This window comes from Carcharodon carcharias, chromosome 30 (genome assembly GCF_017639515.1).
Source record: "Carcharodon carcharias isolate sCarCar2 chromosome 30, sCarCar2.pri, whole genome shotgun sequence".
NCBI lineage: Eukaryota > Metazoa > Chordata > Chondrichthyes > Lamniformes > Lamnidae > Carcharodon > Carcharodon carcharias.
Window position 1 is genome coordinate 2,916,839 of NC_054496.1, and position 23,159 is coordinate 2,939,997.

General features: G+C 31.3%; 1 protein-coding gene across 1 annotated transcript in view; it reads left to right on the top strand.

The window, feature by feature from the left end:
* The first annotated feature begins 315 nt into the window (after positions 1-315).
* The window catches only part of LOC121271201 (cAMP-specific 3',5'-cyclic phosphodiesterase 4D-like), a 42,339-nt gene continuing 19,495 nt past the window's right edge, over positions 316-23,159 (top strand). Inside the window, exons 1-2 of the mRNA XM_041176980.1 lie at positions 316-405; positions 5,699-5,880. Coding sequence (XP_041032914.1) covers positions 321-405; positions 5,699-5,880 — 267 coding nt within the window. The 5' untranslated portion in view covers positions 316-320. The remainder of the gene's footprint in view (positions 406-5,698; positions 5,881-23,159) is intronic.

Genomic DNA, 23,159 nt, shown 5'->3' on the forward strand with positions numbered 1-23,159 from the left:
AGGACACAGTGAAACCCACAAGTAAGCGCATGAGGACAGGATTGGATTGGGCCTCCAGCACCAACACGAGTTGCCCACATGACTGTTGCCTGATACCCTGCTCCTGAAACTTAGTTAATGGCTGAAGTCAGTTATACCAAAATGGTTCTGGTTCAAGGAGGGGCCATAGCTCCAGTTAATTATGGACGCTGGGCAGCACTGGATGGGTTTATTAACATTTGTGTTTTTTGATATTTTAACCATGAGGAGTGGGGTTTGAAAAGATGCTGCCCTGGTTTGTATTCACACCTCCCTCTCTGTCTCTATAACAGTTCAAGAGGATGCTGAACAGGGAACTGACTCATCTCTCAGAAATGAGCCGTTCAGGGAACCAGGTCTCTGAGTACATCTCCAGCACCTTCCTCGGTAAGTGAGAAGATATCCTGGAGAAAGACCCTGTAGGGCAGACACCTTGGGAGGAGACAGGGGGAGAGGAGGCACCCTAGAGAAAGACAGAGGAAGAGGAGCTACCCCAGGGAGAGACAGAGAGAGAAAGGAGGTAACCCAGGGAGAGACAGAGAGAGAAAGGAGGTAACCCAGGGAGAGACAGAGAGAGGAGGTAACCCAGGGAGAGACAGAGAGAGAGGAGGTAACCCAGGGAGAGACAGAGAGAGGAGGTAACCCAGGGAGAGACAGAGGGAGAGGAGGTAACCCAGGGAGAGACAGAGGGAGAGGAGGTAACCCAGGGAGAGACATAGAGAGAGGAGGTAACCCAGGGAGAGACAGAGGGAGAGGAGGTAACCCAGGGAGAGACAGAGAGAGAGGAGGTAACCCAGGGAGAGACAGAGGGAGAGGAGGTAACGCAGGGAGAGACAGAGGGAGAAGAGATATCTCAGGAAGAGACAGAGAGAGAGGGGAGGTAACCCAGGGAGAGACCAAGGGAGAGGAGGCACCCCAGAGAGAGAGACAGACTGAGAGGAGGGACTTTAGGAAGAAACAGAGGGAGAAGAGGGTGGGAAGAGAGGTTCAGAATGGGAATGGGAGAGAAGAGGGAGAGGGATGGGGTGAGTTAGATGCATACATACAGAAAGCCATGTTGTTTTCCAGATGGTATGTTTGTTGCAGTTTTAAGTCTGCCCAAGGGCAACTCGACAAGAGCAGAGACTAATCCCTACTCTGTGTCTGTGTATTTGTGTGTCTGTATTTATGTGTGTGTTGGTGTATTTGTGCATATTTCTGTATATTTCTGTGGGTATCTGTATTTCTGCCTGTGTATTTGTGTGGGTATCTATACATTTGTATGGGTGTCTATGTATTTGTGTGGGTGTCTGTGTATTTGTGTCTATGTATTTGTGTGGGTGTCTGTGTATTTGTGTCTATGTATTTATGTGGGTGTCTGTGTATTTGTGTGGGTATGTGTGTATTTGTGTCTATGTATTTGTGTGGGTATCTATGTATTTGTGTCTATGTATTTATGTGAGTATCTGTGTATTTGTGTCCATGTATTTATGTGGGTATCTGTGTATTTGTGTGGGTATGTGTGTATTTGTGTCTATGTATTTGTGTGGGTATCTATGTATTTGTGTCTATGTATTTATGCGGGTATCTGTGTATTTGTGTGAGTATCTGTGTATTTGTGTGGGTATCTGTGTATTTGTGTCTATGTATTTGTGTGGGTGTCTGTGTATTTGTGTCGATATATTTGTGTGGGTATCTGTGTATTTGTGTCTATGTATTTATGTGGGTATCTGTGTATTTGTGTGGGTGTCTGTGTATTTGTGTCTATGTATTTATGTGGGTATCTGTGTATTTGTGTGGGTGTCTGTGTATTTGTGTGGGTATCTGTGTATTTGTGTCTATTTATTTATGTCGGTATCTGTGTATTTGTGTAGGTATCTGTGTATTTGTGTCTATGTATTTGTGTGGGTATTTATGTATTTGTGTCTATGTATTTGTGTGGGTATCTGTGTATTTGTGTCTATGTATTTGTGTGGGTATCTGTGTATTTGTGTCTATGTATTTATGTGGGTATCTGTGTATTTGTGTGGGTGTCTGTGTATTTGTGTGGGTAAGTGTGTATTTGTGTCTATGTATTTGTGTGGGTATTTATGTATTTGTGTCTATGTATTTGTGTGGGCATCTGTGTATTTGTGTCTATGTATTTATGTGGGTATCTGTGTATTTGTGTGGGTGTCTGTGTATTTGTGTCTATGTATTTATGTGGGTATCTGTGTATTTGTGTGGGTGTCTGTGTATTTGTGTCTATGTATTTGTGTGGGTATTTATGTATTTGTGTCTATGTATTTGTGTGGGTATCTATGTATTTGTGTCTGTGTATTTATGTGGGTATCTGTGTATTTTTATGGGTATCTGTGTATTTGTGTGGGTATCTGTGTATTTGTGTCTATGTATTTGTGTGGGTATCTATGTATTTGTGTCTGTGTATTTATGTGGGTATCTGTGTATTTTTATGGGTATCTGTGTATTTGTGTGGGTATCTGTGTATTTGTGTCTATGTATTTCTGTGGGTGTCTGTGTATTTGTGTCTATGTATTTGTGTGGGTATCTGTGTATTTGTGTCTATGTATTTATGTGGGTATCTCTGTATTTGTGTGGGTGTCTGTGTGTTTTCGTATATGTATTTATGTGGGTATCTGTGTATTTGTGTGGGTATGTGTGTATTTGTGTCTATGTATTTATGTGGTTGTCTGTGTATTTGGGTCTATGTATTTATGTGGGTATCTGTGTATTTGTGTTCGTGTCTGTGTATTTGTGTGGGTATCTGTGTATTTGTGTCTGTGTATTTGTGTGGGTATTTATGTATTTGTGTCTATGTATTTGTGTGGGTATCTGTGTATTTGTGTCTATGTATTTATGTGGGTACCTGTGTATTTGTGGGGGTATCTGTGTATTTGTGTGGGTATCTGTGTATTTGTGTCTATGTATTTGTGTGGGTGTCTGTGTATTTGTGTCTATGTATTTGTGTGGGTATCTGTGTATTTGTGTCTATGTATTTATGTGGGTATCTCTGTATTTGTGTGGTGTCTGTGTATTTTTGTATATGTATTTATGTGGGTATCTGTGTATTTGTGTGGGTGTCTGTGTATTTGTGTGGGTATGTGTGTATTTGTGTCTATGTATTTATGTGGGTGTCTGTGTATTTGTGTCTATGTATTTATGTGAGTATCTGTGTATTTGTGTGGTTGTCTGTGTATTTGTGTCTATGTATTTATGTGGGTATCTGTGTATTTGTGTTCGTGTCTGTGTATTTGTGTGGGTATCTGTGTATTTGTGTCTATGTATTTGTGTGGGTATTTATGTATTTGTGTCTATGTATTTGTGTGGGTATCTGTGTATTTGTGTCTATGTATTTGTGTGGGTGTCTGTGTATTTGTGTGGGTAAGTGTGTATTTGTGTCTATGTATTTGTGTGGGTATTTATGTATTTGTGTCTATGTATTTGTGTGGGTATCTGTGTATTTGAGTCTATGTATTTATGTGGGTACCTGTGTATTTGTGTGGGTGTCTGTGTATTTGTGTCTATGTATTTATGTGGGTATCTGTGTATTTGTGTGGGTGTCTGTGTATTTGTGTCTATGTATTTGTGTGGGTATTTATGTATTTGTGTCTATGTATTTGTGTGGGTATCTATGTATTTGTGTCTGTGTATTTATGTGGGTATCTGTGTATTTTTATGGGTATCTGTGTATTTGTGTGGGTATCTGTGTATTTGTGTCTATGTATTTGTGTGGGTATCTATGTATTTGTGTCTGTGTATTTATGTGGGTATCTGTGTATTTTTATGGGTATCTGTGTATTTGTGTGGGTATCTGTGTATTTGTGTCTATGTATTTGTGTGGGTGTCTGTGTATTTGTGTCTATGTATTTGTGTGGGTATCTGTGTTTTTGTGTCTATGTATTTATGTGGGTATCTCTGTATTTGTGTGGGTGTCTATATTTTTGTATATGTATTTATGTGGGTATCTGTGTATTTGTGTGGGTGTCTGTGTATTTGTGTGGGTATGTGTGTATTTGTGTCTATGTATTTATGTGGGTGTCTGTGTATTTGTGTCTATGTATTTATGTGAGTATCTGTGTATTTGTGTGGTTGTCTGTGTATTTGTGTCTATGTATTTATGTGGGTATCTGTGTATTTGTGTTCGTGTCTGTGTATTTGTGTGGGTATCTGTGTATTTGTGTCTATGTATTTGTGTGGGTATTTATGTATTTGTGTCTATGTATTTGTGTGGGTATCTGTGTATTTGTGTCTACGTATTTATGTGGGTACCTGTGTATTTGTGTGGGTGTCTGTGTATTTGTGTGGCTGTCTGTGTATTTGTGTCTATGTATTTATGTGGGTACCTGTGTATTTGTGTGGGTGTCTGTGTATTTGTGTGGGTATGTGTGTATTTGTGTCGATGTATTTATGTGGGTATCTATGTATTTGTGTGGTTGTCTGTGTATTTGTGTCTATGTATTTATGTGGGTATCTGTGTATTTGTGTTCGTGTCTGTGTATTTGTGTGGGTATCTATGTATTTGTGTCTATGTATTTATGTGGGTATCTGTGTATTTTTATGGGTATCTGTGTATTTGTGTGGGTATCTGTGTATTTGTGTCTATGTATTTGTGTGGGTATTTATGTATTTGTGTCTATGTATTTGTGTGGGTATCTGTGTATTTGTGTCTATGTATTTATGTGAGTATCTGTGTATTTGTGTGGGTGTCTGTGTATTTGTGTCTATGTATTTATGTGGGTACCTGTGTATTTGTGTGGGTGTCTGTGTATTTGTGTCGATGTATTTATGTGGGTATCTGTGTATTTGTGTGAGTATCTGTGTATTTGTCTGGGTATCTGTGTATTTGTGTCTATGTATTTGTGTGGGTGTCTGTGTATTTGTGTCTATATATTTGTGTGGGTATCTGTGTATTTGTGTCTATGTATTTATGTGGGTATCTGTGTATTTGTGTGGGTATCTATGTATTTGTGTCTATGTATTTATGTGGGTATCTGTGTATTTGTGTGGGTGTCTGTGTATTTGTGTGGGTATCTGTGTATTTGTGTCTATTTATTTATGTCGGTATCTGTGTATTTGTGTAGGTATCTGTGTATTTGTGTCTATGTATTTGTGTGGGTATCTGTGTATTTGTGTCTATGTATTTATGTGGGTATCTGTGTATTTGTGTGGGTGTCTGTGTATTTGTGTCTATGTATTTATGTGGGTACCTGTGTATTTGTGTGGGTGTCTGTGTATTTGTGTCGATGTATTTATGTGGGTATCTATGTATTTGTGTGGTTGTCTGTGTATTTGTGTCTATGTATTTATGTGGGTATCTGTGCATTTGTGTTCGTGTCTGTGTATTTGTGTGGGTATCTGTGTATTTGTGTCTATGTATTTGTGTGGGTATCTATGTATTTGTGTCTATGTATTTATGTGGGTAGCTGTGTATTTTTATGGGTATCTATGTATTTGTGTGGGTATCTGTGTATTTGTGTGGGTATCTGTGTATTTGTGTCTATGTATTTGTGTGGCTATCTGTGTATTTGTGTGGGTATCTGTGTATTTGTGTCTATGTATTTGTGTGGGTATCTGTGTATTTGTGTGGGTATCTGTGTATTTGTGTGGATGTATTTTGCCTATCCTCATTCTTTCTGCCAGAACATGTAACTTCATGTTTCTCTGCATTAACTTTCATCTGCCGTCTGTCACTTCCTTTCAGATAAGCAGAATGAAGTGGAGATCCCACCTCCCACACAGAAGGAACGAGACAAGAAAAAGAAACTGCCCATGTGTCAGATCAGTGGTGTGAAGAAACTGACCCACAGCTCTAGCTTCAACCTCACTAACTCCAGCATCCCCAGGTTTGGAGTGAAGACCCAGCAGGAGGAAGCACTGACCAAGGTAACATTAACGTGTGGCACCCAGAGCACAAGTAGCAGCCAGCAAGGAGCAAGCTGGCATTGTGCCAAGTCTGCCAACTGCTCCAGCTTGCTCTCCTAGTAAGCGAACTCACTGAAAATCCCATGGAAGTGCCTAGCCTACTGTGGTACTGAACCTCAGAGAACAGAAGAGAACAGGTTTCTCCTCAAGCCTGTGCAATTAGCTGATCTAAGTTAGGGCAGCTCTGCAGTTGACCCTAATCCCCTGGCTCCTAAGCACAGCACTCATTGACTTCTGATTCCGAGTGGATGGATGAGAATAGACGCTTAGGGAGTATAAAGCTTTAGACACAGCAATGATATGCTGAAATATTCAGCTACTCCTGGATGGTGTGGTTCCAGACTGTCCATACCCCAGGGAGAGTCAGTACCTTCAGGAGAAGGGGAACTGTACCCCAGGGAGAGTCAGCACCCTCAGGAGAAGGGGAACTGTACCCCAGGGAGAGTCAGCACCCTCAGGAGAAGGGGAACTGTACCCCAGGGAGAGTCAGCACCCTCAGGAGAAGGGGAACTGTACTCCAGAGAGAGTCAGCACCCTCAGGAGAAGGGGAACTGTACCCCAGGGAGAGTCAGCACCCTCAGGAGAAGGGGAACTGTACTCCAGAGAGAGTCAGCACCCTCAGGAGAAGGGGAACTGTACTCCAGAGAGAGTCAGCACCCTCAGGAGAAGGGGAACTGTACCCCAGGGAGAGTCAGCACCCTCAGGAGAAGGGGAACTGTACTCCAGAGAGAGTCAGCGCCTTCAGGAGGGGAGGGACAATACCCCAGGGAGAGTCGACACCTTCAGGAGAGGAGGGACTGTATCCCAGATAGAGTCAGGAGAGACGGAACTGTACCCCAGGGAGAGTCGGCACCTTCAGGAGAGGAGGGACTGTACCCCAGGGAGAGTCAGGAGAGGGGGAACTGCACCCTGGAGATTTCAGGAGAGGGGGATGTGTACCCCCAGGAGAATTAGCACCTTCAGGACCAATGGCCTGAAAGAATCAAGCAATAATATTCCAATTTTCCAGCTGTTCTGTTCTTTTTTTAATTTATTCTTTTACGGGATGAGGGTGTCACTGGCTGGGCCAGAATTTATTGCCTGTCCCTAATTGCCCTTGAGAAGGTGGTGGTGAGCTGCCTTCTTTAACCACTGCAGTCCATGTGGTGTAGGTACACCCACAGTGCTGTTAGGAAGCCAGTTCCAGGATTTTGACCCAGCGACAGTGAAGGAACACGATATATTTCCAGGTCAGGATGGCGTGTAGTTTGAAGGGGAACTTCCAGATGGTGGTGTTCCCATGTGCCTGCTGCCCTTATTCTTCGAAGTGCTAGAGGTCGCTCGTGGGTTTAGAAGGTGCTGTCGAAAGAGCCTTGGTGAGTTGCTGCAGTGCATCTTGTAGATGGTACATACTGCTGCTACTGTGCGTTGGTGGTGGAGGGAGTGGATGTGATGCCAATCAAGCAGCTGCTTTGTCCTGGACGGTGTCAAGCTCCTTGAGTGTTGTGGGAGCTGCACTCATCCAGGCAAGTGGGGAGTATTCCATCACATTCCTGACTTGTGCCTTGTAGATGATGGACAGGTTTGGGGAGTTGGGAAGTGAGTTACTCGTTGCAGGGTTCCTAGCCTCTGACCTGCTCTTGTAGCCACAGTATTTATATAGCTCATCCAGTTCAGTTTCTGGTCAATGGTAATCACCCCCCAGAATGTTGATTCAGTGACGGTAATGCCGTTGAATGTCAAAGAGTGATGGTTAGAGATTGTTAGAGATGGTCATTGACTGGCACTTGTGTGACACGAATGTTACTTTGCACTTGTTCAATCCAAGCCTGGATATTGTCCAGGTCTTGCTGCATTTGGACATGGACTGTTTCAGTATCTGAGTTGTTGTGAATGGTATTGAACATTGTGCAATCATCAGCAAACATCCCCACTTCTGACCTTATGATGGAAGGACGGTCATTGATGAAGGATACAAAAATGGAAAATGCTGGAAAAACTCAGCAGGTCTAACAGCATCTGTGGAGAGAAAGACAGAGTTAACGTTTCGAGTCCCTATGACTCTTTTTCAGAGCTCTGAAGAAGAGTCATAAGGACTCAAAACGTTAACCCTGTTTCTCTCTCCACAGATGCTGTTAGACCTGCTGAGTTTTTCCAGCATTTTCTGTTTTTGTTTCAGATTTCCAGCATCCGCAGAATTTTGCATTTATCATTGATGAAGGATATTTGGGTTGTGTTTAGAGTGTTGTCCTGTTTCTTCTAGGAATTGGATGATTTGAACATATGGGGCCTTAACATTTTCCGGGTTTCGGAGTTCTCTAACAACAGGCCACTCAGCTGCATCATGTATGCTATCTTCCAGGTAGGAACTTAACTTGCCTAACAGACAGTGTAGGGTCAGGGTTATTCTGGGTAACTGTTTATTTAGCGTAACATTCTCTCACAGTATAACTGTTAGTGCAATCACCAAGTAGTCAACTAACCAAAAGAACCAAATTAACCAACTGACCAGAACTGACAACCAAATGGACAAGATTTCACATTTAAACCAAAATCAACATTATTCAAATATGAATTAACAAGCAAATCACAGATATATATTACACAGATATACATTACACAGATATACATTACACAGATATATGTTATAGATATATATATTACACAGATATATATTACACAGATATACATTACACAGATATAAATTACACAGATATATGTTATAGATATATATATTACACAGATATACATTACACATATATACATTACACAGATATATATTACACAGATATATGTTATAGATATATATATTACACAGATATATTACACAGATATATATTACACAGATATACATTACACAGATATATGTTATAGATATATATATTACACAGATATATTACACAGATATAAAGTACACAGATATATATTACACAGATATATATTACACAGATATACATTACACAGATATATATTACATAGATATACATTACACAGATATATATTACAGAGATATATATTACACAGATATATCTTACACAGATATATATTACACAGATATACATTACACAAATATATATTACACAGATATAAATTACACAGATATACATTACACAGATATATATTATAGAGATGTTTATTACACAGATATATCTTACACAGATATTATTACACCGATATATATTACACAGATATATATTATAGAGATATATATTACGAAGATATATATTACACAGATATACATTACACAGGTTTATATTACAAAGATATATATTACACATATTTATTACACAGATATACATTACACAGATATACATTACACAGATATATATTACACAGATATATATTTCACAAATTTATATTACACAGATATATTTACACATATATTACACAGATATACATTACACAGATATACATTACACAGATACACAGATATATATATTACATACATATACATTACACAGATATATATTACACAGATATACATTACACAGATATATATTACACAGATACACAGATATATATATTACACACATATACATTACACAGATACATATTACACAGATATACATTACACAGATATATATTACACAGATATGTATTACACAGATATATATTATAGAGATATGTATTACACAGATATATATTACACAGATATGTATTACACAGATATTCATTACACAGATATTATTACACAGATATATATTACACAGATATATATTATTGAGATATATATTAGGCAGATATATATTACACAGGTATACATTACGCAGATATATATTATTGAGATATATTACGCAGATATATATTACGCAGATATACATTACACAGATATACATTACACAGATTTATATTACAAAGATATATATTACATAGATATTTATTAAGCAGATATACATTACACAGATATACATTACAGAGATATATATTACACAGATATATATTATAGAGATATGTATTACACAGATATGTATTACACAGGTATTCATTACACAGATATTATTACACAGATATATATTACACAGATATACATTATAGAGACATATATTACAAAGATATATATTACACAGATATATATTACGCAGATATATATGATAGATATATATAATATGCCGATATATATTACACAGGTATATATTACTCAGATATATATTATAGAGATATATATTACGCTGATATATATTACGCAGATATATATTACGCAGATATACATTACACAGATATGTATTACACAGATATACATTACACAGATATATATTACACAGATACACAGATATATATTACACAGATATATATTATACATATATACATTACACAGATATATATTACGCAGATATATTACACAGATACACAGATATATATTACACAGATATATATTACACAGATATACATTACACAGATATATATTACACAGATACACAGATATATATTACACAGATATATATTATACAGATATACATTACACAGATATATATTACGCAGATATATTACACAGATACACAGATATATATTACACAGATATATATTACACAGATATACATTACATAGATATATATTACACAGATATATATCACACAGATATGTATTACACAGATATACATTACACAGATATATATTACACACATATACATTACACAGATATATATTACACACATATACATTAAAACAGATATAAATTGCACAGATATATATTACACAGATACACAGATATATATATATATATATATATTATACACATATACATTACACAGATATATATATATATATTATACACATATACATTACACAGATATATATTACACAGATATACATCACACAGATATATATTACACAGATATGTATCGCACAGATATACATTACACAGATATATATTACAGAGATATATATTACACAGATATATGTTATATATATATATATTACACAGATATAAATTACACAGATATATATTACACAGATATACATTACACAGATATATATAACACATATATACATTATACAGATATATATTACAGAGATATATATTACACAGATATATATTACATAGATATACATTACACAGATATACATTACACAGATATATATCACAGAGATATATATTATAGAGATATATATTACACAGATATATCTTACACAGATATACATTACACAGATATATATTACACAAATATACATTACACAAATATATATTACACAGATATACATTACACAGATATACATTACACAGATATATATTATAGAGATATATATTATAGAGATAAATATTACACAGATATATATTACACAGATATACCTTACACAGATATTATTACACTGATATATATTACACAGATATATATTATAGAGATATATATTACACAGATATATATTATGCAGATATATATCATAGAGTTATATATTACGCAGATATATATTACACAGATATATATTACGCAGATATATATTATGTAGATATATATTACACAGATATACATTACACAGATTTATATTACAAAGATATATTTTACACAGATTTTTCTTACACAGATATACATTACACAGATATACATTACACAGACATATATTACACAGATACACAGCTATATATTACACAGTTTTATATTACACAGATATATATTACACATATAGTATAGAAATATATATTACACAGATATACATTATACAGATATATATTACACAGATACACAGATATATATATTACACACATATACATTACACAGATATATATTACACAGATATACATTACACAGATATATATTACACACATATACATTACACAGATATATATTACACAGATATATATTACGCACACATACATTACACAGATATATATTACACAGATATATATATTACACAGATACACAGATATATATATTACACACATATACATTACACACATATATATTACACAGATATATATTACACAGATATACATTACACAGATATACATTACACAGATATATATTACATAGATATACATTACACAGATATACATTACACAGATATATATTACAGAGATATATATTACACAGATATATATTACACAGATATGCATTACACAAATATATATTACACAGATATAAATTACACAGATATACATTACACAGATATATATTATAGAGATGTTTATTACACAGATATTATTACACCGATATATATTACACAGATATATATTATAGAGATATATATTACGAAGATATATATTACACAGATATACATTACACAGATTTATATTACAAGGATATATATTACACATATTTATTACACCGATATACATTACACAGATATATATTACACAGATACACAGATATATATTACACAGATATATTACACAGATATATATTACACAGATATACATTACACAGATATATATTACACAGATACACAGATATATATATAACACACATATACATTACACAGATATATATTATAGAGATATATATTATAGAGATAAATATTACACAGATATATATTACACAGATATACCTTACACAGATATTATTACACTGATATATATTACACAGATATATATTATAGAGATATATTACACAGATATATATTATGCAGATATATATCATAGAGTTATATATTACGCAGATATATATTACACAGATATATATTACACAGATATATATTATGCAGATATATATTACACAGATATACATTACACAGATTTATATTACAAAGATATATATTACACAGATTTTTCTTACACAGATATACATTACACAGACATATATTACACAGATACACAGCTATATATTACACAGTTTTATATTACACAGATATATATTACACATATATTATAGAAATATATATTACACAGATATACATTATACAGATATATATTACACAGATACACAGATATATATATTACACACATATACATTACACAGATATATATTACACAGATATATATTACACAGATATATATTACACACATATACATTACACAGATATATATTACGCACACATACATTACACAGATATATATTACACAGATATATATATTACACAGATACACAGATATATATATTACACACATATACATTACACACATATATTACACAGATATATATTACACAGATATACATTACACAGATGTACATTACACAGATATACATTACACAGATATACATTACACAGATATATATTACACAGATATATATTACACAGATATACATTACACAAATATATATTACACAGATATAAATTACACAGATATACATTACACAGATATATATTATATAGATGTTTATTACACAGATATTATTACACTGATATATATTACACAGATATATATTATAGAGATATATATTACGAAGATATATATTACACAGATATACATTACACAGATTTATATTACAAGGATATATATTACACATATTTATTACACCGATATACATTACACAGATATATATTACACAGATACACAGATATATATTACACAGATATATTTACACATATATTATACAGATATATATTACACAGATACACAGATATATATATAACACACATATACATTACACAGATATATATTACACAGATATACATTACACAGATATATATTACACAGATACACAGATATATATATTACACACATATACATTACACAGATACATATTACACAGATATACATTACACAGATATATATTACATAGATATGTATTACACAGATATATATTATAGAGATATGTATTACACAGATATATATTACACAGATATGTATTACACAGATATTCATTACACAGATATTATTACACAGATATATATTACACAGGTATACATTATAGAGATATATATTACACAGATATATATTACACAGATATATATTATTGAGATATATATTAGGCAGATATATATTACACAGGTATATATTACGCAGATATATATGACGCAGATATACATTACACAGATATACATTACAGAGATTTATATTACAAAGATATATATTACACAGATATTTATTACGCAGATATACATTACACCGATATACATTACACAGATATATATTACACAGATATATATTATAGAGATATGTATTACACAGATATATATTACACAGATATGTATTACACAGATATTCATTACACAGATATTATTACACAGATATATATTACACAGATATACATTATAGAGACATATATTACAAAGATATATATTACACAGATATATATTACGCAGATATATATTATAGATATATATAATACGCAGATATATATTACACAGGTATATATTACGCAGATATATATTATAGAGATATATATTACGCAGATATATATTACGCAGATATGTATTACACAGATATACATTACACAGATATATATTACACACATATACATTATACAGATATATATTACAGAGATATATATTACACAGATATATATTACATAGATATACATTACACAGATATACATTACACAGATATATATCACAGAGATATATATTATAGAGATATATATTACACAGATATATCTTACACAGATATATTTTACACAGATATATATTACACAAATATACATTACACAAATATATATTACACAGATATACATTACACAGATATACATTACATAGATATATATTATAGAGATATATATTATAGAGATAAATATTACACAGATATATATTACACAGTTATACCTTACACAGATATTATTACACCGATATATATTACACAGATATATATTATAGAGATATATATTACACAGATATATATTACGCAGATATATATCATAGAGTTATATATTACGCAGATATATATTACACAGATATATATTACACAGATATATATTACACAGATATACATTACACAGATTTATATTACAAAGATATATATTACACAGATAAATATTACACAGATATGTATTACACAGATATACATTACACGTTTTTTTATAGAGATATATATTACACAGATATGTATTACACAGCTATACATTACACAGATATATATTACACAGATATATGTTATAGATATATATATTACACAGATATAAATTACACAGATATATATTACACAGATATATATTACACAGATATACATTACACAGATATATATAACACATATGTACATTACACAGATATATATTACAGAGATATATATTACATAGATATACATTACACAGATATATATTATGCAGATATATAGTAAACAGGTATATATTACGCAGATATACATTGCACAGATATACATTACACAGATATATATTACACAGATATGTATTACACAGATATACATTATACAGATATACATTACACTGATATATATTACACAGATATACATTACACAGATATGTATTACACAGATATACGTTACACAGATATATATTACAGAGATATACATTACACAGATATGTATTACACAGATATACGTTACACAGATATACATTACACCGATATACATTACACAGATATACAGATATATATTACACAGATATATATTATACAGTTATACATTACACAGATATATATTACGCAGATATATATTACACCGATACACAGATATATATTACACAGATATATATTACACCGATATGTATTACACAGATATTCATTACACAGATATATATTACACACATATACATTTTAGAGATATATATTACACAGATATATATTACACAGTTATATATTATAGAGATATATGTTACGCAGATATATATTACACCGTTATATAGTACGCAGATATATATTACGCAGATATATATTATGCAGATATATATTACGCAGATATATATTATAGAGATATATATTACGCAGGTATATATTACACAGGTATATATTACGCAGATATATATTACGCAGATATATATTACACAGTTATATATTATAGAGATATATGTTACGCAGATATATATTACACCGTTATATAGTACGCAGATATATATTACGCAGATATATATTATGCAGATATATATTACACAGATATATATTACACAGATATACATTACACAGATTTATATTACAAAGATATATATTACACAGATATTTATTACGCAGATACACAGATATATATTACACAGATATATATTATACAGATATATATTACGCAGATATATATTATAGAGATATATATTACGCAGGTATATATTACACAGGTATATATTACGCAGATATATATTACGCAGATATATATTACACAGGTATATATTACGCAGATATACATTACACAGATATACATTACACAGATATGTATTACACAGATATGTATTACACAGATATACATTATACAGAAATACGTTACACTGATATATATTACGCAGATATATATTACACAGGTACACAGATATATATTACGCAGATATACATTACACAGATATATATTACACAGATATACATTACACAGATATGTATTACACAGATATATGTTACACAGATATACATTACACAGATATACATTATACAGATACACTGATATATATTACACAGATATATATTATACAGATATACATTACACAGATATATATTACGCAGATATATATTACACCGATACACAGATATATATTACACAGATATACATTACACAGATATACATTACATAGATATATATTACACTGGTATGTATTACACAGATATATATTACACAGATATATATTACAGAGATATATATTACACAGATATATATTACACAGATATGCATTACACAAATATATATTACACAGATATAAATTACACAGATATACATTACACAGATATATATTATAGAGATGTTTATTACACAGATATTATTACACCGATATATATTACACAGATATATATTATAGAGATATATATTACGAAGATATATATTACACAGATATACATTACACAGATTTATATTACAAGGATATATATTACACATATTTATTACACCGATATACATTACACAGATATATATTACACAGATACACAGATATATATTACACAGATATATTACACAGATATATATTACACAGATATACATTACACAGATATATATTACACAGATACACAGATATATATATAACACACATATACATTACACAGATATATATTATAGAGATATATATTATAGAGATAAATATTACACAGATATATATTACACAGATATACCTTACACAGATATTATTACACTGATATATATTACACAGATATATATTATAGAGATATATTACACAGATATATATTATGCAGATATATATCATAGAGTTATATATTACGCAGATATATATTACACAGATATATATTACACAGATATATATTATGCAGATATATATTACACAGATATACATTACACAGATTTATATTACAAAGATATATATTACACAGATTTTTCTTACACAGATATACATTACACAGACATATATTACACAGATACACAGCTATATATTACACAGTTTTATATTACACAGATATATATTACACATATATTATAGAAATATATATTACACAGATATACATTATACAGATATATATTACACAGATACACAGATATATATATTACACACATATACATTACACAGATATATATTACACAGATATATATTACACAGATATATATTACACACATATACATTACACAGATATATATTACGCACACATACATTACACAGATATATATTACACAGATATATATATTACACAGATACACAGATATATATATTACACACATATACATTACACACATATATTACACAGATATATATTACACAGATATACATTACACAGATGTACATTACACAGATATACATTACACAGATATACATTACACAGATATATATTACACAGATATATATTACACAGATATACATTACACAAATATATATTACACAGATATAAATTACACAGATATACATTACACAGATATATATTATATAGATGTTTATTACACAGATATTATTACACTGATATATATTACACAGATATATATTATAGAGATATATATTACGAAGATATATATTACACAGATATACATTACACAGATTTATATTACAAGGATATATATTACACATATTTATTACACCGATATACATTACACAGATATATATTACACAGATACACAGATATATATTACACAGATATATTTACACATATATTATACAGATATATATTACACAGATACACAGATATATATATAACACACATATACATTACACAGATATATATTACACAGATATACATTACACAGATATATATTACACAGATACACAGATATATATATTACACACATATACATTACACAGATACATATTACACAGATATACATTACACAGATATATATTACATAGATATGTATTACACAGATATATATTATAGAGATATGTATTACACAGATATATATTACACAGATATGTATTACACAGATATTCATTACACATATATTATTACACAGTTATATATTACACAGGTATACATTATAGAGATATATATTACACAGATATATATTACACAGATATATATTATTGAGATATATATTAGGCAGATATATATTACACAGGTATATATTACGCAGATATATATGACGCAGATATACATTACACAGATATACATTACAGAGATTTATATTACAAAGATATATATTACACAGATATTTATTACGCAGATATACATTACACCGATATACATTACACAGATATATATTACACAGATATATATTATAGAGATATGTATTACACAGATATATATTACACAGATATGTATTACACAGATATTCATTACACAGATATTATTACACAGATATATATTACACAGATATACATTATAGAGACATATATTACAAAGATATATATTACACAGATATATATTACGCAGATATATATTATAGATATATATAATACGCAGATATATATTACACAGGTATATATTACGCAGATATATATTATAGAGATATATATTACGCAGATATATATTACGCAGATATGTATTACACAGATATACATTACACAGATATATATTACACACATATACATTATACAGATATATATTACAGAGATATATATTACACAGATATATATTACATAGATATACATTACACAGATATACATTACACAGATATATATCACAGAGATATATATTATAGAGATATATATTACACAGATATATCTTACACAGATATATTTTACACAGATATATATTACACAAATATACATTACACAAATATATATTACACAGATATACATTACACAGATATACATTACATAGATATATATTATAGAGATATATATTATAGAGATAAATATTACACAGATATATATTACACAGTTATACCTTACACAGATATTATTACACCGATATATATTACACAGATATATATTATAGAGATATATATTACACAGATATATATTACGCAGATATATATCATAGAGTTATATATTACGCAGATATATATTACACAGATATATATTACACAGATATATATTACACAGATATACATTACACAGATTTATATTACAAAGATATATATTACACAGATAAATATTACACAGATATGTATTACACAGATATACATTACACGTTTTTTTATAGAGATATATATTACACAGATATGTATTACACAGCTATACATTACACAGATATATATTACACAGATATATGTTATAGATATATATATTACACAGATATAAATTACACAGATATATATTACACAGATATATATTACACAGATATACATTACACAGATATATATAACACATATGTACATTACACAGATATATATTACAGAGATATATATTACATAGATATACATTACACAGATATATATTATGCAGATATATAGTAAACAGGTATATATTACGCAGATATACATTGCACAGATATACATTACACAGATATATATTACACAGATATGTATTACACAGATATACATTATACAGATATACATTACACTGATATATATTACACAGATATACATTACACAGATATGTATTACACAGATATACGTTACACAGATATATATTACAGAGATATACATTACACAGATATGTATTACACAGATATACGTTACACAGATATACATTACACCGATATACATTACACAGATATACAGATATATATTACACAGATATATATTATACAGTTATACATTACACAGATATATATTACGCAGATATATATTACACCGATACACAGATATATATTACACAGATATATATTACACCGATATGTATTACACAGATATTCATTACACAGATATATATTACACACATATACATTTTAGAGATATATATTACACAGATATATATTACACAGTTATATATTATAGAGATATATGTTACGCAGATATATATTACACCGTTATATAGTACGCAGATATATATTACGCAGATATATATTATGCAGATATATATTACGCAGATATATATTATAGAGATATATATTACGCAGGTATATATTACACAGGTATATATTACGCAGATATATATTACGCAGATATATATTACACAGTTATATATTATAGAGATATATGTTACGCAGATATATATTACACCGTTATATAGTACGCAGATATATATTACGCAGATATATATTATGCAGATATATATTACACAGATATATATTACACAGATATACATTACACAGATTTATATTACAAAGATATATATTACACAGATATTTATTACGCAGATACACAGATATATATTACACAGATATATATTATACAGATATATATTACGCAGATATATATTATAGAGATATATATTACGCAGGTATATATTACACAGGTATATATTACGCAGATATATATTACGCAGATATATATTACACAGGTATATATTACGCAGATATACATTACACAGATATACATTACACAGATATGTATTACACAGATATGTATTACACAGATATACATTATACAGAAATACGTTACACTGATATATATTACGCAGATATATATTACACAGGTACACAGATATATATTACGCAGATATACATTACACAGATATATATTACACAGATATACATTACACAGATATGTATTACACAGATATATGTTACACAGATATACATTACACAGATATACATTATACAGATACACTGATATATATTACACAGATATATATTATACAGATATACATTACACAGATATATATTACGCAGATATATATTACACCGATACACAGATATATATTACACAGATATACATTACACAGATATACATTACATAGATATATATTACACTGGTATGTATTACACAGATATATATTACACAGATATATATTACACAGATATACATTACATAGATATATATTACACAGATATACATTATAGAGATAAATATTACACAGATATACATTACACAGATATATATTACGCAGTTATATATTATAGAGATATATATTACGCAGATATATATTACACAGGTATATATTACGCAGATATATGTTACGCAGATATATATTACACCGGTATATATTACGCAAATATACATTACACAGATATACATTACACAGATATATATTACACAGATATGTATTACACCGATATATGTTATAGATATATATATTACACATATATTACACAGATATATATTACACAGATATATATTACACAGATATATGTTATAGATATATATTACACAAATATATGTTATAGATATATATATTACACAGATATATTACACAGATATACATTACACAGATATATATTACACAGATATACATTACACAGATATATATTATAGAGATATATATTACACAGGTATATATTGCACAGATATACATTACACAGATATATATATTACAAAATACACATTAACTTTCAGATACAATGAAGATAAATCTCACAGATTTGCTGGAAAGCCTGTCACACAGTTTCGTCTCCGGCCCCGCCCAGATCACACTCCGGACCCGCCCAGATCGCACTCCGGCCCCGCCCAGATCACACTCCGGACCCGCCCAGATCACACCTCAGTCTCCGACCCCGCTGCACCTTCACTCTCCGGGATCAGGCCCCACTGCACATTTGTCCCCAGGCCTTGTCAGCACTCACCGCTGCTGGTGTTCACTGCTCTTCCGATCGGAGTCAGTTTCTCTCCCTATTTGCTGTTTTCTACGCCATCTCCCCTCGCAGGCCACCACTTCTTTACTAACAACAGCGCTTTGACCATCTGGCTTGGACTCTCAGAGGAGGGCCAAGGTCAACCCCAAAACCCGCCTGCCAAACACAGGCGTTACCGTGATCCATTACCACAGATTCCGGTACACTGTTCAGATTCACTGTTTATTCAGGGTAAGGATCACTCACTGTGTAACTGTTCAGATTCACTGTTTATTCAGGATAAGGATCACTCACTGTGTGACTGTTCAGATTCACTGTTTATTCAGGGAAAGGATCACTCACTGTGTTACTGTACAGAGTCACTGTTTATTCAGGGTAAGGATCACTCACTGTGTCACTGTACAGAGTCACTGTTTATTCAGGGTAAGGATCACTCACTGTGTAACTGTACAGAGTCACTGTTTATTGAGGGTCAGGGTCACTCACTGTGTAACTGTACAGAGTCACTGTTTATTCAGGGTCAGGGTCACTCACTGATTAACTGTACAGAGTCACTGTTTATTCAGGGTAAGGATCACTCACTGTGTAACTGTGCAGAGTCACTGTTTATTCAGGGTAAGGATCATTCACTGTGTAACTGTACAGAGGCACTGTTTATTCAGGGTAAGGATCATTCAGTGTGTAACTGTTCAGAGTCACTGTTTTACAGGGTGAGGATCACTCACTGTGTAACTGTACAGAGTCACTGTTTATTCAGGGTAAGGATCATTCACTGTGTAACTGTTCAGCGTCACTCTTTATTCAGGGTAAGGATCACTCACTGTGTAACTGTTCAGAGTCACTGTTTATTCAGGCTAAGGATCACTCACTGTGTAACTGTTCAGAGTCACTGTTTATTCAGGGTAAGGATCACTCACTGTGTCACTGTACAGTCACTGTTTATTCAGGGTAAGGGTCACTCACTGTAACTGTACAGAGTCACTGTTAATTTAGGGTAAGGATCACTCACTGTGTAACTGTACAGAGTCACTGTTTATTCAGGGTAAGGTTCACTCACTGTAACTGTACAGAGTCACTGTTAATTTAGGGTAAGGGTCATTCACTGTGTAACTGTACAGAATCTCTGTTTATTCAGTGTAAGGGGCACTCACTGTGTAACTGTGCAGAGTCACTGTTTATTCAGTGTTAGGGTCACTTGCTGCGTTACTGTACAGAGTCACTGTTTATTCAGGGTAAGGATCACTCACTGTGTAATTGTACATGATAACTGTTTATTTAGTGTAAGGGTCACATTGTGTAACTGTACAGAGTCACTG